The sequence below is a fragment of the Mastigoproctus giganteus genome, chromosome 9 (genome assembly GCF_048544385.1).
Source record: "Mastigoproctus giganteus isolate SK-2022 chromosome 9, ASM4854438v1, whole genome shotgun sequence".
Lineage (NCBI taxonomy): Eukaryota > Metazoa > Arthropoda > Arachnida > Uropygi > Thelyphonidae > Mastigoproctus > Mastigoproctus giganteus.
This window is the reverse complement of record NC_143583.1, coordinates 199,828,004-199,852,450: the sequence shown is the minus strand read 5'-3', so window position 1 is coordinate 199,852,450 and position 24,447 is coordinate 199,828,004. Positions and strand designations below refer to the sequence as shown.

At 36.3% G+C, this 24,447-nt stretch overlaps 2 protein-coding genes across 2 annotated transcripts in view; both read left to right on the top strand.

Moving 5' to 3' along the window:
• LOC150081017 (sodium- and chloride-dependent glycine transporter 1-like) overlaps positions 1 to 12,650 on the top strand; it is a 455,858-nt gene extending 443,208 nt beyond the window's left edge. Inside the window, exon 17 of the mRNA XM_090380891.1 lies at positions 12,630 to 12,650. Within this exon, the coding sequence (XP_090237017.1) occupies positions 12,630 to 12,650 (21 nt within the window). The remainder of the gene's footprint in view (positions 1 to 12,629) is intronic.
• LOC150081016 (uncharacterized) overlaps positions 1 to 24,447 on the top strand; it is a 179,549-nt gene that overhangs the window by 18,100 nt on the left and 137,002 nt on the right. Inside the window, exon 2 of the mRNA XM_090380890.1 lies at positions 12,630 to 13,425. Coding sequence (XP_090237016.1) covers positions 12,665 to 13,425 — 761 coding nt within the window. The 5' untranslated portion in view covers positions 12,630 to 12,664. The remainder of the gene's footprint in view (positions 1 to 12,629; positions 13,426 to 24,447) is intronic.

The window sequence follows — 24,447 nt, the reverse complement described above, 5'->3', positions numbered from 1 at the left end:
TCTTGTCTGACCAGTTTGATTGGGTACTATGATGTGGTCACAAAGGAAGTGGATGCAAAAAATAATTTTGATATCATATACTTGGATTTCAAGCAAGGGTTTGATACTGTTGCACACCGAAGACAGCTTTACAAATTGCAGCAATATAGCATTAAGGGCAAGTTGCTGCAATGGATAAAGGGATGGTTGAGTGGGAGATGGCAGAGAGTGGTAATAAATGGACACTGCTCTATATGTACTAATGCTATTAGTGGAGTCCCCCAGGGTTCAGTCCTGGGCCCATTGTTGTTTTGTGTATTTATCAGTGATATTGATGAAGGTATATCAGGCCTAATGTTCAATTCTGCAGATGATATATAGGTTGGCAGGGTTGTTAATGACAGCAAAGACAGTATGCTACTACAACAGGATCTAGAAAAGTTAAATCTAGATAAATGTAATGTACTGCATATGGATAGCAGTTATCCCAAGAGAAATGTACCAACTGTGTGATACTACACTCAGGGAGGTGGAAAGTGAAAAAGACCTGGGGGGGTAATTGTGCAGTCATATATGAAGTTCTCTGAGCAGTGCAGATGGGCTGCCAGAGAAGTTCATGGAGTTTTGTCAATGATATATAGGAATTTTGCTAGTAGAGACAAGGACATGATTATCCCCTTATATAAGGCAGTGGTCAGGCTACACCTCGAGTACTGCGTAAAGAACTGGAGGCTTCATTTTGGGAAGGATGTAGAATTGCTAGAACGATTACAGAGAAGGGCAACAAGATTGGCGAGAGGAACAAAAGGGTTCTATTACCGAGAGAGGGTTAAGTTCTGCAAGTTGTAGCATCTGGAGACTAGGCACCTGCTAGGTGATCTGATTGAGATGTATAAGGCATTGAATGATTTGAGCAGGCTCAATGCTGATGGGAGACTTCTGCTTGCTTAGATTAATTTCCTGAGGGGCATCGATTCAAATTGAGGAAAGACAGTTGTTGAATAGATGTACGGATGTTTACCATTAGCCAGCGGGTAGTTGATTGCTGGAACAGACTTCCATCTGTTTTTGTGGAAGTTGATAGCTTAAATAAATTTAAGGTGTAACTAGACACACATTTGGGTGACCGGATGGGTAAAATGAGAAGGGTTTTTTTTTTTTTTCTTTTTTTGGCTGATGCTATATAAGATTGCTTTCTTTCATCATATGCCTGAACTAATGCTAATACCAAAAACTAAGCAATATTGTTCAAGGTTATAGTGTAAATGGATGTCCGATGAACTAATGAGACATGTGGCAGGGAAGAAAAATGCATGGCATATGTATAAATTAACAGGTGACACAGAAGCCTGTGGTAGATATAAGCTGATCTGTAATGAAGTCACAAAGGCGGTTAGGCAGGCAAAAGCAGATTACGAGAAATCTTTGGCAAAGGATGCAAAGAAAAACAACAGAGTTCTTTACTTAGGTAAGTTCTAGAAGGAAGCGGATAAATCAGATTGGTCCACTTGATATCGATGGTTCAACTGTTACTGATCCTTCTCAGTTAGCTGACAAACTGAATGAGCATTTTGCATCATGTAGTATCGTAGTTTGAAGATTGTATTATAGTAGTTTGTTACACATGTAGTATAGGAGTTAGTATAGTAGTGTCAAATGATGTAAGAAAACAAGCTTATAAAGCATCAACAAAAAAAAAAAAAAAAATTCCACATCACCTATCCACCTCCCTAAAATTATCTAGTTATTTCATGAATTTATTCAAACTACGTATTTCTACAACCAAAGATGAATGTTTGTTCCAACAGTACTTGGATTTCAGATTCAGATACCCTTAGCCTCCTTCCACTGGGTGACAAAAAACTTTTACATATCTATCCTGCAACCATCCTTCCTCATTTCAAATTTATACATTCTCGTGTGTAGTCTCAGCAAGAGGAAGAAATGCCATCAAAATTTTTTTGCTTATTCCATTCATTCAATGCCTTAAACACCTCAATCAGATCTGCTTGCAGGTGCCTAGTATTTGGTATTTCAGTTTGCAGAAATGAAGCCTTTCTTAGTAAGACCATCCTTTTGTTCCCATCACTGATTGCATTACCTGTCTCTCAACCCGTTCCAGCAAATCTGCATCCTTCCTAAAATGAGGGATGGGCTAAGAGGTGGTAACTGAAATTAAACATTGACAGTTGTAAAGTACTGCATATAGGTAGCAGTAACCCCAGAGGACTACACTGACAGTGGTAGAGAATGAAAAGGACTTGGAGATATTTGTGCAGTCAGAGATGAAGTTTTCTGAGCAGTGCAGACAGTCTGCAAGAGTAGCTCATGGTGTCTTGTCAATAATATACAGGAATTTTTCTGGCAGGGATAAGGAGGTGATTATCTCCTTGTATAGGGCAATGGTCACACCTTGAGTAGTGTATACATGTCTGGAGACCTCATTTTAAGAAGGATGTAGAGCTGCTGGAATGAGTACAGAGAAGACCAACAAGATGAGTGAATGGCAGTAAGATTAGTGAATGGAACAAAAGGGTGCTTTTATGAAGAAAAGCTTAAGTTCTGCAAATTACAGTGTCCGGAGACTAGGCACCTGCAGGGGGATCTGATTGAGCTGTATAAGGCATTGAATGATTGGAGCAAGCCCAATGCCGATGGGATTCTTTCTCTTGCCCAGATTAATCACCTGAGGGAACATAAATCTAAATTGAGGAAAGACAGTTGTAGATTAGATGTGTGGAAATTTGCCTTTAGCCAGTGGGTGTTTGATTGCTGGAACAAACTTCCATCCGTCGTACAAGTTGACAGTTTAAATAAATTAAAGGCAGAACTAGACAAACATTTGGAGTTAATGGATGGGTGAAATGGGAAGTGGCTTTTTTTTTTTTTTTTTTTTTTTTTTGGCTGATGATAAGCTTGTTTTCTTGCATCATTTGCATCTGCTAATGCTAAATAACTGTATCAAAAATAACTATATTTGATGTCTCCAACTTTTAGAATTGATATATATATATATAGTCACCTTTATGAAAGCCAAAGCCTTTCTCTTACGTGGGTAAAGAGAAAGGCTTTAGCTTTCATAAAGGTGACTACAGTGGTCTCAGACAGTTTTTAAAATCTATGCAGTGGGACAACTTGTGATGTTACTGAAGCAAATGCTAAATGGGAGGAATTCAGGGAAGTAATTGTAGAAGCTGCTAGGCTTTTCATACCAATAAAGAAAAACGTTTCAAGGCTTAGTCCTAAATGTATGTCAGATGAATTGATGAGACTTGCAGCAGAGAAGAAAAATGCATGGGATGCATATAAATTGTCAAGGGATACAGAAGCCTATGGTAGATATCAATTAGTCTGATCAAGTCACAAAGGAGGTTAGGCAAGTTAAGGCAGATGATGGGTGGTTTCTGGCAAAAGAAAAACAGTAACGTCTTGTTTATTTATCTTCAAATAGGCCTCTGGAGTTGGAAATATTCATATTCACAATAACTGCAATCCTACACCAACCGTTATTAAATAAATTAGCGTTGTGTTGTATTGAAATAATAATGATACAAATAAAATGAAATAAACAGAATGATGTAATTGCACTGGATAAAACTGATAAAAAAGGTAACTCTGTACCACCATACTATATGGAATTTTTAAAATTCCATATTGTATGGTACAATAAAATAAATTACAATAAACAATGTAGATAAAACACAGGATAATAAAACCCATAAAAGTGCTAAAATACTGAAGCTTTCAGAAGCATCCGCCTCCTTTTTCAACAGTGAAGCTTATCGTACGGCACATCCTTAAATATCAGCAGGCTCACGGTTCACAGCACGTGTTTCTGCAGGAGCATGGGCAGTATTCTCCCCATGTGCACTGGAACCAGAAATGGCTCGGGAGCGTGCCAGGCGGAACCACTCATCCTGTCCAAGAACCACAGCCTCGAAGAGGGGATGAATGCAGATTCCCATCTCTATTAATGATATTGCTCTCAGAGGAGCAAATCCGCAAGCTCTCGAGCCATTTGCGTTCCCAAAATCTATGTGCCGGTCGACGATAACAGCTTCGTCTGGAGAGATTTGATGGTGCTCCTCACAAAAATGGTCTGCCACAGCCTCCCATAATCCACGGTTTTTATTGCATCCATATGCTTCCCCAGATGATCTTTAAACCGACGTTTTGTTTCACCAACATAACATTCCCCATAATCTGGGCATCTTATCTCATACACAACCCCAACTTGTACATTCTATTGATATGGGGGCCTTGACCTGTGACACAACTGTGTGCAACCTCTGCTCTGGCAGCTGCACACAACGTGTCTGGCAATCAGGCAATACCTGAGCTATACACTTAGTTAGGCCCGGATAGTAGGAAATGTATGCAGTGGCATTTGGGTGTAAATGGCTCTCTACATTGCTCTGCTTCTTGGATATATTTATCTATGATTCTCTGGGGGTAGCTGCATTTTCTGAGATCTACTGTGACACGTTTAATTTCTTCTTTTCTATCATTGGAGGTGCTGCAATTAGACCCAGCCCTATTCAGTAATGCCCTAATAACACTGTTCTTGTGATGGTTGGTTTGTGCTGTATTGTAATGTGTGTATTGGCCCCGGCACATGGGTTTCCTGTACACACTGGTTTTCACTCTAGTGCCTTCCCTATGTACCAACACATCAAAGAAAGGGAGGGTACCCTCTACGTCCACCTCCGAGGTAAACTGGAGAAGCTTTTGAGGAAACCAAGCATCTCATCCTCTCCCCCCCCCCCTTTGAATAATTGTAAACGTATCATCAATGTATCATTTTCATGTGCACATGGGGAGAACCAACCCATCAAAAATCCTGGATTCGAGCTCCTCCATAGCTAAATTTGCTATGACAGCACTAATAGGTGAGCCCATTGCTGCACCGTGAACCTGCTTGTACATTGTGGTTTGAAACACCATGGTAGTACTTGAGAGAAACTGCTCCACCCCACTACAAATGTTCTTCACGCTTAACGGAGTCCTGTTCCTCTGGGTGCCATCCTCCAATGCCATACGTGCATATTTCACCCCATGGTCAATAGGAATGCACATGAACAAGGATACCACATCAGATGATGCCATGGTCTCATCCTCTTCTATAGCCTGATCCCTTATGAATCGCACGGTCTCCACTATCCCTGATAGTAAAATCGGAACGTCCAACAATAGGGGAAATCAGTCTGACTAAGAACCTGGATAACGCATGTGAAGGGCTGCCTATAAACGACACAATAGGCCTAAGCGGAACCCCCGCCTTATGAATTTTTGGAAGGCTGTAGAACCTAGGTAATTGCATTCAGTGTCCAATAAACATCTTTAGAAATCTTTTCAGCCTTCAACCAACCTTGTAAAGTCTTGTTCACCTGCCGTTCCAAACCCACCATTGGATTCCCACGAGTAACCCTGTATGTCACTCTATCATTCAAAAGTTCCAAGGCTTTGCTACAATATTCTTCTCTGTCAAGGATCACCATTGACCTTTATCTGCAGACAAAACCACGATGCTATTGTCTTGTCTAAGCTCCTTAAGTGCTTTCCTCTGACTAATGCTGAGGTTGAAAAAGTTGGTGAAAACTGTTGAAAAAGGAGGCGGATGCCTCTGAAAGCTTCGGTATTTTAGTTCTTTTATGGGTTTTATTATCCTGTATTTTATCTACATTGTTTATTATAATTTATTTTATTGTTTTAATGGCATTTTAGCACTTTTATCGGTTTTATCTACATTGTTTATTTTAATTTATTTTATTGTATTTTAAAAATTCCATATTGTCTGGTACAGACAATATGGAATTACCTTTTTAATCAGTTTTATCCAGTGTAATTATATCATTCTGTTTATTTAATTTTATTTGTATCATTATTATTTCAATACAACACAATGCTAATTTATTTCATAACGGTTGGTGTAGGATTGTACAGTTATTGTATTTATATTAACAGTAGAAGGAAGGAGTTGAATCAAATTGGACTGACCACTTTATGCCAATGGTTTAACTGCTGAGAATCCTTCTCAGGTTACTGACACACTGAATAGGTAGAATTAGCATTAGCAAGGGGCACATGATACAAGAAAGCAAGCTTATGTAGCATCAGCCAAAACACACACACACACACACACACACACCCTTCTCATTTCACTCATCCACCTGCTCCAATTGTTTGTCTAGTTCTGCCTTGAATCTGTTTAAGCTATCAACTTCTACAACGACAGATGGAAGTTTGTTCCAGCAATCAACCAGGTATTTTGAATCTACATTCACAAACAAATTCTTTAGGGAAGGGGACTAGAAGTTTATCAACCTCTAACAGTGAACTAAATGATTTTGTGATAACTGAGAGGAAAGTGGAAGAAAATTGTTGAACATAAAAAAAGTACCTGGAATGAATGTGATCTATCCTATAATATTAAGTAAGGCAGCCAAGTTAAGGAAACCCTTAACCATAATTATGAGAACATCTTTGGACTTAGAGAAGGTTCATGTGACTGGAGATGTGCAAATGTATCCCCAATTCACAAAAGAGGATCAAAAGCTGACATGATTATTTACAAATATGTTAGCTTAACTTCTGTTCTTGGTTAAATAATGGAATATCTGTTTAAAGGAATAATGCAGGACCTTCTAGAGAGGAATGCAATTATACTGTAGTTATAGTATGGATTTTTTAAGGGGCAGTCTTTGCTGACCAAGCTGATTGGATACTATGATGCAATAAGAAAGGAATTGAATGCAAAAAATAATTTTGATGTCATGCCAACAATTTCTGGAAAGTATTTGATCCTGTTGTAAATAAGTATCTGTATAAATTGGGGCAGTGCGGCATTAAGTACAAGTTACAGCTATGGATAAAGGGATGGTTGAGTAGGAGAAGTCACAGAGTGGTTATTAATCATCACTGCTCTTTGTGGACTAATGTTGTCAGTGGAATCCCCCTGGATTCAGTGCTTGTCCATTGTTGTGTTCTATGTTTATTAATGATATTAATGAAGGTATATCAGTCAATGTTTAAGTATGACAGTAATCAAGGTATGCTACTACAATAAGATGTAGAAAAATTAAGCAGATGGGGTAAGAAATAGCAATTGAGTTTTAACATTGATAAATGTTAGGTACTGCATATGGGTAGCATAATCCCACATTACCAACTGTGTGGTACAATTTAGGATAGTGGAAAATAAAGAAGACCAGGGTTAATTATGCATTTTGTTATGAAGTTCTCTCATTAGTGCAGGCAGGTTTCCGAGACAGCTGATGGAGTTTTGTCAGTGTTGTACAGGAACTTTGCTAGTAGAGATAAGGAAGTGATTATCACATTGTAAAAGGCAGTGGTTAGGCTGCATTCTGTGTACTGCATGCAGGTCTGGAGGCCTCATTTCAGGAATGATGTAGATCTGCTGGAGTGGGTGCAGAGAATGGCAACAAGATTGGTGAATGGTATAAGAGAGTGGTCTTACCAAAAAAGGCTTCAGTTCTGTAAATTGTAGCGTCTTGAGACTAGACACTTGTGAGGTGTTTAGGGAATTGAATGGATTGAGCAAGTTTTATGCTGATGGCTTTTTTTACACACATAAGAGTGCATAAATTCAAACTGAGGAAGGTTGGTTACAAGGTAGATGTATGGCAGTTTGTCTTCAGTCAGCGGTTGGTTGATTTTTGGAGCAAAATAAATTCAAGAGAGAGATGTAGACAAACTATTGAAGAGATAGACAGGTAATGTGGAAAAAAATTTTTTTTTGTTTTGTTTTGGCTGATCCTTTATAAGCTTGCAGTCTTACATCATTTGCCATTACTAATACCAATATTAATTAGGGTGTTTGTTCATTCTCCTGCAGTTTCTATCATTTTAGTTTTGTGTTAAATAGGCATTATGTATTATTTGGATTACTTGCAGTATTTATTTATTTATATGTATGTATGTATATATAAAACTCCACTCACTTTTAATTCTTCCCTTAGAAAGGATTTATGTTATTGGTCTGAAGTCTGTTCCCCTACCCAAGCCTCTCCTTTTAGGGTTTGCATTACTGGTGTTATCGTTGCCAGTAGTGGTGTTAAATGATACAAAACCTATTTTCAGCATTACCAGTAATTGAGCTCTCTATTACCAATAGTTTTATCATTTTCTATCTAGTTTATTTTTTCATCGATCTTTCTAGTCAGCTTTCATCTACTCTAATTAAAGCATAGAATTGAACTGAATCAAAAACCCGAACTGAAAACAAACTGATATTTTTGGTCAGAGTGGAGCTGAACCGGAACTGAAAGCTGATGTTTATTTCTGTTATTTATTTCAGTTTGCATAAGTAGCTTAAGTAAAACATTCTTAGCATTTAGTAACATGCAAATTGTCATCGCCTTGGCATCACTATGGGCTTCTAATCTTGATCAAGTTTACTAATCCTCAGGGCCTAGTGAAAGAGGGGTGCTTTCTCCATTGTTTATTCTTTTACAGATGTCCATAACCTTTCAGTCATATGAAAGTGCATAGCATCGTCCAGTCTGGTTTACTATAGATTGAACATGGTTTGCTTCACATTTGTTCCTTTTGCTTAAAAATATTCAGTCAAAGTAAAATAAAATAAATAAATATAGTAACGGTTTTTATGTAACATGAACAAAGGTAAAAGAATAGTCACAAATTTGTGAGAAAACTGTAAAATTGCAAAAATGTAAAATTTTGTAGTTTTCTCACAAATTTGTGACTTTCTTCTTTTAGTTTTGTAATTATAATTATTATAATTTATAATTATAAATTATAATTATATAGAATGATTAACAATCTCTAAAATTCTAATTTATCAAGCTCGAAATTAGATTCTGCTGATCCAGTGTAAAAAACATAGAAATTTCAAAAAAACACATTTTTTTATAATAACAAGTAATGCTTTACTGCTCCTCAGTGGAAAATAGCAGGAGAAAGAGTCTCCTTGGTAATACTTTGAACGTGCTAATGATGCTGGAATATATCAAATTAAAGAGTTTTGAAAGTAGATCAAAACAGCTGGTGGTAGTACAAGCAGGTTGCATGATCGAAAAACCATACACAAAATAAATTTATTAAAAAGAAACAAAGAGAATTCTAAAACAAAGAATTTTGTTTAAAAAATCAGATATTGCCACTCATGGAAAAATAACTGCATATTTTAAGAAAGAAATTATTGAATCTTTACCAGCTGTTATTTCTTACGTGGTAGCTAGGGAATAGCCTTCTATTTGTTAAAATTTGAAACGTACAATATATATGGAGCCTACTTATATCTAGAGGCACTGTATAAACATCCCAAAGTCTCCAAATATGGTAAGAAAAATGGTAATAGATTATGCAGAAAAAATTCATAAACAAGTAACAGAAGAAATATTGTCTTGCAGGCATAGCACAACCATATTTAGCTTAACTTTACATGAGTGGATGTCAAAAAGAAATTGTTGATATATGAATATTAACATAAATGGAAACATTAAGTTTTGGAATCTTGGCCTTGCTAGAGTTCATGTACAGATGTTAATTGAAAAATGTTGAGAGATTCTTAAAGCTAAGTTGGCCACATTTGGCCTTTGTGAAGACTTTGTTGGCAGTACAACAGATGGCAGATCAGTAAGGCAGAAATTTGGTCACCTTTTGCACATTATTCATCAGTTGTGTGTAGCTCACTGAATGCAATTGGCCATTGTAAAAATTCTTTATAGAAAAGATATATCATCAACTGACTTTGAAGGAGAGAAGGAAGCTAGTGTAACCATAGACTCAGTTGATAATGATCGTTTGGATGTAGAGATTGTGAATGATGAAGGCATGGAGATAATAATTGATGTGGCATTTCAAAATGATACATTGCATTCTGGTATCAATACATTAATTGTCAAGATTTGAAAACTTCTAAAAATGTTTAGAATATCTGCTACAAAAAATGAAGTACTACAGAAAAATGTTGTTGAACAATTTGGAAAAGTAAAATCATTAATCATAAACTCAAAAACCAGGTGGAATAGTTTATTGGCTATGCTGGAGTATTGTTATGAAATTAGAGATTGTATAACAAAGAGCCTTATTGATTTGGGTATTGATTTAAACTTCATTCAAGATGAACTGGAATTGTTATATAATGTGATATTTGCTCTACAGCCAGTAAAAGTTGCTGTAGAAACACTTTGTTGCGAGGATGCAAATTTATTTAGTGCAGATGTTAAATTAAAATTTATGTTAGATGAATTATCAAGACAGAGTAGTACTCTATGTAAAGAACTTAAAAATGCAATAATGATAGATGAACTGATTATTTTGATGTCTTGCAATTTCTTTGTAATTCTTTATAGATGAAACGTATAAAGATAATGATGACTACAATATATTCAATAAGTCGTCTAAAATGACTATGGCAATAATAATAGACACAACAGAACGCAATGCAAATGTTGAGCGTAGCCAGGTGGGAAGGAGCAGCAGTGCATAGCACACGCTTCTTGATTAGACCGGGGTTCGAGCCCGTCACCACCAAATACGGAGGATGCGGAAAGGTCCGGGAATGACCACCGCATATCCCGGAGCAATATGGCTTTAGTTGCTAATGCTCCTAAAAACCAAATAACAAACAAACAAACAGCAAATGTTGAGAATAAAAATTGTAACAACCATGAAGATGATGATGTTGTTTTGATGCCAGAAGTGCCCACCAGTTCTCTAACAATGAAAGAAAAACTTGATCTCATGATAAAGCAAAGAATTAGCTCTAAAATAGGAAATCCAATGAATATTCAAGATTCCACAAAAGATTGAGGAAAAGCTGTATGAAAGAAAATAAAGATATTTTGTGAGGAAAAAGTATGAGGAAAATATTTAGAACTTTTTTAAATACTTTTTAAAATAATATTTTTAAAATATTTATAAGTACTTAATGACAATCTTGCCAACAAGTGTGGAATCAGAAAAAGCATTTTTGTCAGCAGGATTAACCTGCACCAAAATCACACAAAATCATATTAAAATTAAATAACGAAAGCTTTGATGCTTTGTGCTTATTATAAGCATATTTTAATGGCAAAAGGCAATTAAAAAAAATCCTTAATTTCTTTAATGACATTTTAATTGATTGTGAGAGAAACTATGTGCCGACCGGACTAGCCGGTTGGGTAAAGTGCCTGCCTGGCAACCCAAAGGTCACAGGTTCGAATCCCGCCTTGGGCTTGGATCAAAGTACTGCAAAAACCTTGGGAGGTGCATTATGACCACAGAATCCGATGCGCCAACAACTACCAAAAAAAAAAAAAAAAAAAAAAAAGGAAACTATGTAATAAATGAAATAAAACATTTAAAAATCATATTGAATTTGCTAATTTACTGGTATTTTCCTATTACTGATAATAGGAAAATACCATAATTTTGCAATTCTTACTCTCCCTCCAAACCATTTCATTCGGTCCCCAGCTGGTGTCTCATGTGCTTGTGTATAACTCCATCCCTCTTCTTATTTCTGTATTTTTCAACTTGCTGTTTTTATAACTTTGTCATTTTCTGCTACTTTAAAGATTTGCTGTTCATGGTAGTTTCTTATCCCTCAGTTCTCACAATTGGTAAGGGAAATTTTATGTGCAGCCATGTTAAAAGCTTTTAACATTGATGACTTATAAAACGAAAAACTAGATTTTAGTAGCGGATTAATTGCATAATTAATTTAGAGGTCAATTATATTTTCCTCCAATTTCTCTTTTCTGTAATTTATGATGATGATATACCTTTTATCTGCACTGAGGCAGCCCACTCCAGTGTGCCACTATTTGTTGGATTTTCCAGTTTATCCTACAGTAAAGAAAAGTAGCAAGTGGTAATTATTTCATATTTTTTAGATCACTGGATTATTTGAGTTATACATAGAACATTACATTAGGAAAGCAAGTTTTTCATTTCACAAAGCAGTGTATTTGCTGATAATAAGGCTGCGTGATTCATGTTGAAAACTGATGGCTGTAATCCAAATATGCTGGTAATCACTTTTGCTACTTTGTTGTCCAAACATTTTTTAGAAATTTCTTCAGTGTCCCTTTATACAAAAATCATTTTGAAATAAATTAATTTAAGGATAAATCTAATACTGCACTTGCAGAAGATACGCTGAAGTAACAAAATTATATTCATTTTATATTCTGTTTCAATGTTTTTTCCTTTAACTGTACTATATAGGTGTGTATAATAGGCATACATTACAATTTTTTTTTTTAAATGATACCGTAGGTCATTTATATTTTTTGTTATATTTCATATAATTGATAGAATCAGAAAAATATTAGCTGAAAATTTAAACAGAAGAGTTATGATTGTTAAAAAACAGTATGTAAACTCCAGAATTACATCATCACAACTGTAGTCAAGTAGTGTTCTGAATATTTAATCTGAAAAGAAAGTTATTTTATCAAGTATTCCTTAGCTGCATATGTTCTAAATTTTTCAGTATGTCGCAGCGATGACATGTATTGACATTTTTCTTTTCTAGACATGGTACTCTATTTAAATGTATGCAATATTCAGTTTTGAAATATTAATTCAATTTAATGCGAAATATTTAAGAAATTATATTATTTTTGTTGTAGTTATTTATTTATTAATATATATGTATATTTTCTTTTTGTTTTCAGAGTCTAAATGTTTTAATGTAACTCATCTCAAGTTCATGAGGATCAAGATTCCCCCACTGCTAACAGCCATGGCTCTGTTTACTATTGAACAGATTGAACTGATCCGTAGGCTGCGTAACAGTGGGATAACTAAGGAGCAGGTCATCTTGGCTTTTGATCAGATGGATAGGTTAGATGTAGAATTCGGAAGACCCCATTCAAATTCAAATGCACATCACATACCTCATGGTTTATCAAATATACCTTCTAGCCAGTCATCATTTTCATCATCGTCTTCATCATCCCAGGTACCTGAAAGAGTGCCACATGACAAAGAACATACTTCAAGGTCTGGAGATAATACAGTCTCCAAAGTAACAGGTCAAGGTAGTTGCCAAGTGCCCAATGGGGTAACAACCCCTACTCGTTCAGACATACAACCTCCTATGCAGCCATTCTACAAACAGAATGATTCACAAACATATTCCAGACCACAAAGTAGTAGTAATTCTTCTAGTGATGGTGTAACAGACAGTGGTAATACCCAAAATGGAGATGCTTCTCCATCAGCAACAGCATCAGCAGTTGCTTCACCTACCTCAAAGCTGCCCAGTGAATTAACTATAATTCCCCTCTCTTCTTCTTCCTCATCATCATTAGTTCCCGCCCCTTATTCTGGGACAGAAAACATCCACGCAATACATAACCAAATATATACCAGCAGACAAGAAGGCTCTCAGTGTATTCCCATCCAGTGTCTGGTTAATCCGTTAGATCTTTTGCAAGATGAATGTTTTGAATTAGAAGAATTGAAGAAGTAAGTATTCTAGTTATAAGTGTGCTTGATCTTTATATTCTGTGTTCATAATTTGAACTTTGATACCTAATTTGCATTTTGCTAACATATTTTAAAATTAATTAGTCTCAAAAGTGAATTGTACACTCTGTAAAATACTTGTATAGAATTAATTATTAAACCAATAAAGTATTTTTTGTTTTGTCTGTAATTTGAAAAATATAGAAATAAATTAAATTTAAAATAAAGGTGAGTAAATGCATATAAGGTACACTTATTGCTGATGAAGTTCTTAAATGCATAGAAAGTTTAAAAATTTTAGATTGAAAAAAATTAGAAACTAGCTAATGCCATTTTAGTTAGTCTAGTTAATATTTGTGAAAAGCAAAGAACTACCTCTAGTTTTTTTTTATTTTGCTGTGATGCAATGATCTTACATGTCACAACAGAATTTCATATACACATATGCTTGTGCATATCATACCAAGTGTAATGTGAGTGGGTGTGTGATAAAAAATTCTTAGCGTTATCTTTCATAAGTGTTGCAGTAGCTGTCCTCTCCACCCTGTTATCATTGTGGTTCATATATCTTGGCCTACACAACATGCAAATTGTGCCTATAAGCACACTAATATAAACTGTTTACACAATAAAGATCACATGTAGTAGCATATGAGTGCACTTGGATCAAGGTGATTGATGTGCTAAGAAATCCCCATATAACAAACCAGCAAACATATATTTGCAGGCTGAAAATGTTCTTTTGGGTTGGATGGGGAGATACATATATAAATAACATTTTTGTTGCAACAGTACTGTTATTCACTACTCCCAAACAAAGTAAACTGAAGGATACCCTTTCCTACAGATTCTTGGTTGTCTCTCCCTCCCTGGTTTCATTTGTAAAGCAGTTGAATGTGATAAGCAAAATTGTATTGAGCATTATGAATAGAGGATAACTCTCTGGTGAAATTATTTATTTTTGTTGACTCAATAACTTACATTACATGTAATGATCACCAATGTTTTTGCTTTTAAAAATTTTAACTTGTTTCTTCATGGCTCTTGTACTACAAAAAAATTTTATATTGAAAAAAATTTGAAATTAGCTAATTCTGTATGGTCTGGTCATTCAGTTTACTATGGATTGAAATAGTCTATTTTTTGTTCGTGAGGCTTGCTACCTGTGAATCTAAAACACTGATGGAACTGATATTCAGGTCCCATTTTAGTGAAGTCTGGCCATTCTGTGACAACCAAATACTCTGCTTGCACCCTCTTCATGGTGGGACTGTTAGTAACCCTTATTGAGTCATACGAAAGTCATGAAATACTGTACTTAGTATACTGGAAGTGACCACCCATGTGGGAACCAACATAAACAGGAGCCAAGGTGTACCATCAACATCACACAGAGGAATGCCAACCCTCTATGTACAGGCAATACTAGGTTGTGGATGGCTCTCTTCTGGTGCAACATTATCACTTTGCTTATTGGAGGCTTGAATTGACAAAAAAAAAATCCATGTTTAATCCCCAGAGCAAAAGCTCTAGTAATCCTCAACTTTTCTGTCATGCAGTATGAGTGTTGTCTTTTGAGGTTATAATGGGCATCATGGCGAAATTCAGTATTCCTTTATATTTCAAGGGTACAGCACTAAAACAGTTTTTTTTTGCAGGCCTTCAACTAGTAGGTAAACTGGACTGAACCTCTCTAGGAGGAATCTGGATCATTGAGAGTAAGCTAGTGTATAATTTCACTGCCTCTACTTTGTCAGCCATTGACTAGAGGGAGTCTGAGTTGTGTGTGTGTGTCTGCCAACCAGCTCCACAGACCTCATTCCAATAGAGAACATGCCTGAGGAACTCTAAACAGGAAGGTTTCAAGTCACAGCTACTCCTCTCAGAAAACACATAATTTGCATTAGCCCTTCTGTAAAGTATTGGAATCTGTCCTTTTGACTTGATTTTACCTCTTCTCCATCTCACCATCATACTAGACCATAGAGTTACTCAGTCTTTTTGAAAAATGCTGTTTTTCTTGTAATGAAACTGTGCTAGAATCAGAATTTAAAAAAATATATTTCTTGAATATTTTCTTAATTTCATTTAAGAACACAGCCATTTTAAAAAAAAACTGAGAATAGTTTGCCCTAATTGTTCAATTAGATATTTAATTATCTGCTAAGATAGTTTTAATACAAAGACATCAAAAGTAGTTTTTGAGCCTAAAAACATTAATTTTATAGCCCATACAAATATTGTGCCCAAAATTTAAAAACAAATTTTATAAATTAAATAATTATTATAATAACAAATTTTTCACAAAAAAAGTAATGAAATAAGTTTTTAGCATAACATTAATAGAGGCATATGATGCAAGCTTATACAGCATCAGCCAAAAAAAAAAATAATCCTATTTCACCCATCCTAAAAGGTCTAAAAGTTTGCCCAATTCTTCCTTGAATTTATCAATCCCACAACGACAAATGGAAGTTTGTTCCAGCATTCGACTACCTACTGGCTAAAGGCAAATTTCTGCCCATCAGTTCTACAACTTTCTTTCCTCAATTTAAATTTATGCCCCCTCAAGTTCGTAATTTGAACAAGAGGAAGAATCCCATGAGCATTGAGCCTGCTCAAATATACATCTCAATCAGATCACCTTTTTTCAGATCACAACGACAGATGGAAGTTTGTTCCAGCATTCGACTACCTACTGGCTAAAGGCAAATTTCCGCACATCAGTTCTACAACTTTCTTTCCTCAATTTAAATTTATGCCCCCTCAAGTTCGTAATTTGAGCAAAAGGAAGAATCCCATGAGCATTGAGCCTGCTCAAATATACAGCAGGCCCTCGTTATAACGCGGTTCGCTATAACGCTGTTCGTATATTATAACCCGTATCTGACTATAACGCTGTCACAGATCACTATAACGCTCTTTTACAGATTGCATTTTTGGCATATTTAACGAAATCATTTCGTTTGATGGAGTCGATAGCTTGAAAATGAATAGCAAAACAGCATTAAAACGTTTCCCACGCCGACTTGAGAAATTTTCTCCCAAGCTAATTTAATTGCAGTACAGTAACTTGTTACGTAGTTCCGAGATCAACATTTTAAAAAATGATCAAGTATATTGCTTGTAATATTTGCTTTATATGCATTTATCCGAAGTCTAGTCATCACTCAGTACCGTATTAGACATCTTGCAAAACGGACAGTTTACTTGAACATTGTATCATAATTAATGTAACCAATGCAGTTACATTTTCGAAGAGTTAATAATGGCCGATAAGAATGAAAAAGCAACAACGTCTGAGCGCAGTACGAAGACTATAAATGTAAGAAAAAGACTGAATTTGAAAATTAAATTAGACGTTTTGAAGCGAATCGATTCCGGTCAAAGACAAGCGGATGTGTGCCATAATTTAGGACTTGCAAGTTTAACTGTAAGAACAATTGTATAAAAAAATAAAGAATTAATTTTAGCAGCGGGAAAGATAGCTGTTCCACTGCAAGCAACTAGGGCTAGACCGACTATTAGGATTGAAATGGAAAGACTTTAACTAATTTTATTGAAGATAATATCCAATGCAGAATTCAGTTAAATATTATTATAAAAAAAAAAAAAAAGAGAGAGAGAGATTAGTCAATATGATGATCTGAAGAAAACTCACCTAAAAAAAAAATGTGGAACCATTTAAAACTAGTAAGGGCTGGTTGAATAGATTTAAAATCTAGGGAGAAGCCGCAAGTGCAGAAGGAGCCGAAACTTTCAAAAAAGAACTTGATAAAATTATTGAAGAGGGGTATTATGTGTTATACTTCTCAACAAGTTTTTAACATAGATGAAGCAGGACTTTTGTGGAAACGAATGCCTAAAAGAAGTTTCATATTGAAAGAAGAAAAAAGCATGCCAGGTTTCAAAGCGACGAAGGATCGGTCGACTTTATTGTTGGGTGGTAACGCTGTGGGGGATTTAAAATTAATATCCCTTTTATTTTATTTGGAAGAGGGACAAAGTTCAACCCAAAATCGACACACTTTTCATGATTAAATTCATCAGTTAAATTAAATGTTAGAATTGTAAGTTTAATTTTGATACGTAAGTAGTTACCACATAATTATATACGTATGTAATGCAGAGTATTTTATATGTACAATTATTTGAATGTTAAATATTTTGACCGACATTTGTGCATCTTTTCACTATCGTTTATTATTGATTAGGAAATATCCTATGGCACCGACTGCAACTCACAAATACATATGTTACCTTATGGGAATGCGGCGCTCACTTAGCGCGGATTCACTTAGTGCTCCGTTTTTACGGAACAAATCATCAGCGTTAAGCAGGGGTCACCAGTACATCTCAATCAGATCACCTTTTTTAAAGACAGTTTTTAAATTCGGTACAGTGGGATCAACTGACGATGTTACCAACAGTAAATTCTAAGTGGGAAGCATTCAAGGAATTAATCATGGATGCTATTTAAAAGTTTCATACCTATTAAGAAATATTGTTCAAGGTTTAGGCCTAAATGGTTATCAAATCAACTAATGAGACTCGTAACAGAGAAGAAAAATGCATGGGTTGCATATAAATTACCAAGCGACTCAGAAACCTATGGCAGATATAAGCTAGTCTGTAATCAGGTCACAAAGGAGGTTAGGCAGGCGAAGGCAGATTACGAGAAATCTTTGGCAAAAGATGCTAAGAAACAAAGCAAGGATTTCTTTACTTATATGAACTCTAAACGGAAGGGGATGAATCTGATTAGTCCACTTGACATCGATGGTTCGACTGTTGATGATCCTGCTCAGATAGCAAACAAACTGAATGAGTATTTTGCATCTACATTCACACGTGAGAAATTATTAAGGTTTGAAAATGGCAGAAGGTTATCAAATTGTAGCAGGGTACTTAATGATTTTGAAATAACTGAGAGCAAATTGGAGGAGAAATTGTTGAAGTTAAACATAAGAAAAGCACTTGGGGTGGATGGGATCTATTCAGTTATATTAAAGGAGGTGGCAACGCAACTAAGCAAACCCTTAGCCATAATTATGAGAGCATCCTTGGACTCGGGAGGTTCCCACGGACTGGAGATGTGCAAATGTATCCCCAATTCACAAAGGGGGGGATTGAAGGGTGACATGAGTAATTACAGACCAGTTAGTTTAACTTCTGTTTCAGGTAAAATAATGGAATCACTGGTTAAAGATGCATTGCAGGATCATCTAGACAAGACTGCAGCAATAATTCAGACACAGCATGGGTTTGTTAAGGGAAAGTCTTGTCTGACAAATTTGATAGCTTATTATGAGGTTGTTACAAAGGAACTGGATGCAAAAAATAATTCTGATATCATATATTTGGATTTCAGGAAAGCTTTTGACACTGCCGCGCATGGAAGACTATTGTACAACTTGGAGCAGAATGATATTAAGGGTAAGTTGCTACAATGCATAAAAGGATGGTTAAGTGGGAGAAGACAGAGGGTGGTAATCAGTGAGTGCTACTCTTTGTGGACTACTGTTATTAGTGGAGTCCCTCAGGGTTCGGTGTTGGGTCCACTGTTGTTTTGTATATTTATCAATGATATTGATGAAGGTATATCAGGCTTAATGTCGAAGTTTGCAGATGATACAAAGGTTGGCAGTGTTTTTAATGACAGTAATGGCAGTGTGCTACTGCAACAGGATCTAGATAATTTGGGCAGTGGGCTAAGAAGTGGTAACTGAAGTTTAACCTTGACAAATGCAAGGTACTGCATATGGGTAGAAGTAATCCAAGAGAAAAGTACCAACTGTGTGGTATTACACTTAAGGTGGTAGAAAATGAAAAAGACCTGGGAGTAATTGTGCATTCAGATATGAAGTTTTCTGAGCAATGCAGACAGGCTGCCAGGGCAGGTCATGGGGTTTTTGTCAATGATATATAGGAATTTTGCTAGCAGGGAAAAGGAGGTGATTGTCCCTCTGTATAAGGCAATGGTCAGGCCACGCCTTGAGTACTGCATACAGGTCTGGAGGCCTCATTTTAGGAAGGATGTTGATTTGCTTGAGCGTGTACAGAGAAGGGCAACAAGATTGGTGAGGGGAATGAAGGGATCCTCTTACCAAGAGAGGCTAGAGTTCTGCAAATTGCAGTGGCTGGAGACTAGGCACCTGCACGGTGATCTGATTGAGGTGTATAAGGCCTTGAATGGGTTGAGCACGCTGAATTCTGATGGGATCCTTCCACTTGTTCAGATTACGAACCAAGGGGTCATAAATTCAAATTAAGAAAAGACAGATGTAGAATAGATGTGCGGAAATTTGCCTTTAGCCAGCGGGTGGTTAATTGCTGGAACAAACTTCCATCTGTCGTTGTGGAAGCTGTTAGGTTGAATAAATTTAAGGAGGAACTGGACAGGCATTTGGAGGGAATGGTTTGGTTTTTTTTTTTTTTTTTTTGGCTGATGCTGCATAAGCTCATACACTTGCTTTCTTGCATCACATGCCATTACTACCTTGCAGGTGCCTAGTCTCCAGATGCTGCAATGCAGAACTTAAGCTTTTCTTGGTAAGAGCATCCCTTCATTCCCCTCACCAGTCTTGTTTCCCCTTCTCTACTTGTTCTAATAACTGTACATCCTTCCTCAAATGAGGCCTCCAGACCTGTACGCAGTACTCAAGGTATGGCTTGACCATTGCCTTCCCTCTGTATAACGCAATAGTCAGGCCACGCCTTGAGTACTGTGCACAGGTCTGGAGGCCTCATTTTAGGAAGGGCGCCTCCTTAGCCAGGTGGGAAGGAGCAGCAGTGCATAGCACATGCTTCTTGATTAGACCGGGGTTCGAGCCCGTCACCACCAAATACGGAGAATGCGGAAAGGTCAGGGAATGACCACCGCATATCCCGGAGCAATATGGCCTTAGTTGCTAATGCTCCTAAAAACCAAATAACAAATAAACAACAAACATTTTAGGAAGGATGTTGATTTTCTTGAGCGTGTACAAATTGATCGCCAGCAATTTACCTCCGTGTCAGTTTATCACATAAACAATTTACTGCCATGTCAGTTTATCGCGTTTTACCGTCTAGAAGCAATGAGATGTGTTTGGTCAAATCATAAATAGTTATTTTTTATTTAAGTTTCTGCCTTAAGCTATGATTAGCATATTTTTGGAATTCTATGAACTGTGATGTATGGAAATATGTTATTTAATAGGTAGATTATGTATTTTAACAGTTACATGTATCACAAAAATAGTCAAATCCATTATTTGAACAATATAACAATTGGTTAATTTTAAACTAAACTAATTATAACAATTAGGTATGTCATAGTACACTGCAAAAATTCAAAATGAATTTACAACACAGTATGTAAATTATTAATAAGAAATATTATGCGCTATACCTCTTAGATAATCAACAATATCACCCCGTTCATTATATCCATTAACAAGCCTTTTAATTCGTTCATCACAATCGCGATACTTCTTTTTTTTTTGTTGCCCGTATCACTTACACTTAAATATTTTTCAATGCGCATTTTATTAATACTTTGTTCTTTTTTAATGCCATCGATAAATTTCCAAATGTTGGGATGATAAGCAGCGACTGGCGTACGTTCCACATTTCATGGGAATATTTTGGTGGTCGACTAAGATGTCGTCTGGTTGGGCGTCCAATCCATGTATCCTCAAAATAATCAACTTCTTGCAATTCTGGAGGAAAAACACCATTTTCACACAATTGTTCAAAAACGACCGTCACAACTGGAGTGGGCACAAATGCAATTGCTGCCAAAATTAGCATCAGTTTCATTCCATTATTCTGAATGGAATGAAAAATACATTGTGAAAAGTGGAAAAAACAACCCCGCTGTGAAGCGTCAGGAAAAACTCTTCTGCAAGCATTCATCATCGCCGTCTCAAAATCTATAGTTATTGATTGCGGGGACATAGCCGGTTCCAATACTTTCAGCTGCTGTAGTAGAGATACATACGTTTCCTCAGACTTGCTAGGCAATAATGCATAAACTAATGGAAGCGATATTTTGTCTGTGAATCCATGTATCGTATACAGCTGATAAAAAAGTAAGGGAACAGTTTTGAAAGTCCCATCGGCCTACCAGTGTTCACTTCGCACTTACAACTGCAAATTTCTTTTCGTACTGAAAATTAACATACGATTGTCCTCGGGTCCAGAATCAAATTGTAGAATGCGTTGGAAGAACTGGGCCATCAAAATTTCGATTTCTTATATTTCGGATTGTTTGTTTCATTGTATCTACACTTGGAAGCTTAGGGGCTGCTGCTTGGCTACGGATTCTCGAAACATTTGAAATAATACTACGAGGCGTATTATTTGTTGTTTCTGCATAAGTTCGAATGGTATCAAGAAGTTGTGCTGCCTCAGCTCCTGCTGCGTCTCCACAATGATTGTGCTCCTTCCATGTTTTAACGATGGTGTTATCTACCGTAGTAACTCGAGCAGAACATTTGGTTTTTCAGTTTCCTAGACTAAGTCTAGGAATGTTTATCGTTCGCAATTCACCGCCAGCAATTAATCACTAGCAGTTTACCGCCACGTCAGTTTATCGCATAAACAATTTATAGCCTATAAATGATGACTAGCATATTTTATCGCCAGGCAATACATATAATTTATATAAATTTATTGGTCATTTTAAATAGAAAATAAGGTGTTTCTATTGGTGTTATTTAAGAATTAAGTGTAGCTAAAAATGGAAGTTATATGCCAGGTATACATTTCCTAGAAATATATACCATTGCAGGTGCTTTAATTTAATTGCCTGTTATTTTCCAAAATTTGAATTAGGTAGGTACCTACTTAATCCCTTTAACTTAAGTAGCATGTTTTAGGGGAGTGGGGGTAGGGCATGCCGATTAGCGAGGTACTTATATGTTTATAATCTCTTACAATCACAACATTTTCTTATTTTGAGTTTATTTTTCATCCTTTTGAGTTTGTGAACGCATCATGTCGGTGGAATTTTTGAAATCAGAAAAAGGAAAACCGAAATTGTGCTTTAATGGACATGTGTTTTATAAAGACAGGCAAAATGAAACAAAAATTCATTGGAAGTGTCAAAATTACCAAAAAACCAAATGTGCCGCTCGAGTTATTACGGTAGATAACACCATCGTTAAAACATGGAAGTAGCACAATCATTGTGGAGATGCAGCAGGAGTTGAAGCAGCACAACTTGATACCATTCGAACTTATGCAGAAACAACAAATAATATGCCTCATAGTATTATTTCAAATGTTTCGAGTATCTGTAGCCAAGCAGCAGCCCCTAAGCTTCCAAGTGTAAATACAATGAAACGAACGATCCGAAATATAAGAAATTGAAATTTTGATGGTCCAGTTCTTCCAACGCATCGTAGAGACATAGTTTTTACAGAAGAATATAAAACATCATGCAATGGAGAATTGTTTCTACAATTTGATTCTGGACCCGAGGACAATCGTATGTTAATTTTCAGTACGAAAAGAAATTTGCAGTTGTTAGCGCGAAGTGAACACTGGTATGCCGATGGGACTTTCAAAACTGTTCCCTTACTTTTTTATCAGTTATATACAATACATGGATTCAAGGATAAAATATCGCTTCCATTAGTTTATGCATTATTGCCTAAGAAGTCTGAGGAAACGTATGTATCTCTACTATAGCAGCTAAAAGTATTGGAACCGGCTATGTCCCCGCAATCAATAACTATAGATTTTGAGACGGTGATGATGAATGCTTGCAGAAGAGGTTTTCCTGACGCTTCGCAATGGGGTTGTTTTTTTTTCCACTTTTCACAATGTATTTTTCTTTCCATTCAGAATAATGGATTGAAACAACATTATGAAACTGATGCTAATTTTGCTTTAAATATGCACATTTTGTCAGCAATTGCATTTGTGCCCACTCCAATTGTGATGGTCGTTTTTGAACAATTGTGTGAAAATGGTATTTTTCCTCCAGAATTGCAAGAAGTTGTTGATTATTTTGAGGATACATGGATTGGACGCCCAACAGGACGACATCTTCGTCGACCACCAAAGTATTCCCATGAAATGTGGAACGTATGCCAGCTTGTTCTAGAAGGATTACCAAGAACGAATAATTCTGTTGAAGGGTGGCATAGAGGATTTGAGGAACAAGTCACTGCTTATCATCCCAAAATTTGGAAATTTAACTTTTTATGATTTGACCAAACACATCTCATTTCTTCTAGACGGTAAAACGCAATAAACTGATGCGGTGGTAAATTGCTGGCCATAAATTGTTTATGCGACAAACTGACGCGGCGGTAAATTGCTGGCGATCAATTTTCCTGACCCCGTTACCCATATGCAGTACTTTGCATTTTTCAATGTTAAACTTCAGTTTCCACTGCCCAACTTTACTACATCCTCTTGTAGTAGCATGCTATCATTAACAACCCTGCTAACCATTGTATCATCTGCAAATTTGGACATTAAGCCTGATATACCTTCATCAATATCATTGATAAATATACAAAACAACAATGGACCCACACCGAACCCTGGGGAGACTCCACTAATTAACATTAGTCCATGATGAGCACTGTCCATTTATCCATAACAGCAACTTTCCCTTAATACTATACTGTTCCAATTTGTACAGCAGCCTTCTATGTGAACAGTAGCAAAAACTTTCCTGAAATCCAAGTACAGTCGGACCTCTCTTTAACGAACTTCCATATAGCGATTTTTCTATGTAGCGAACGTTTTTGATTTCCCCTTGGTCATTACATTGAAAATAGTTTCCATATAACAAACTGATTTCGAGAGACCATTGATTACGCATTGTTCGCACCTCTGGCCTTCAGGCAATACAGCTGATGCTGTAGAAAGCACGAATTATGAACTAAAAGGATTAAGAATTAAGTGCTAAAACATTTTATAATTTAGTGCTGCTCGTAAAACCCTGCAGGAGGAAACTGGCCAACCACTGTGCGGGATAGAAAAATATGGAATGTTTTGGGAGGGGGCCTTTGTGCAGTA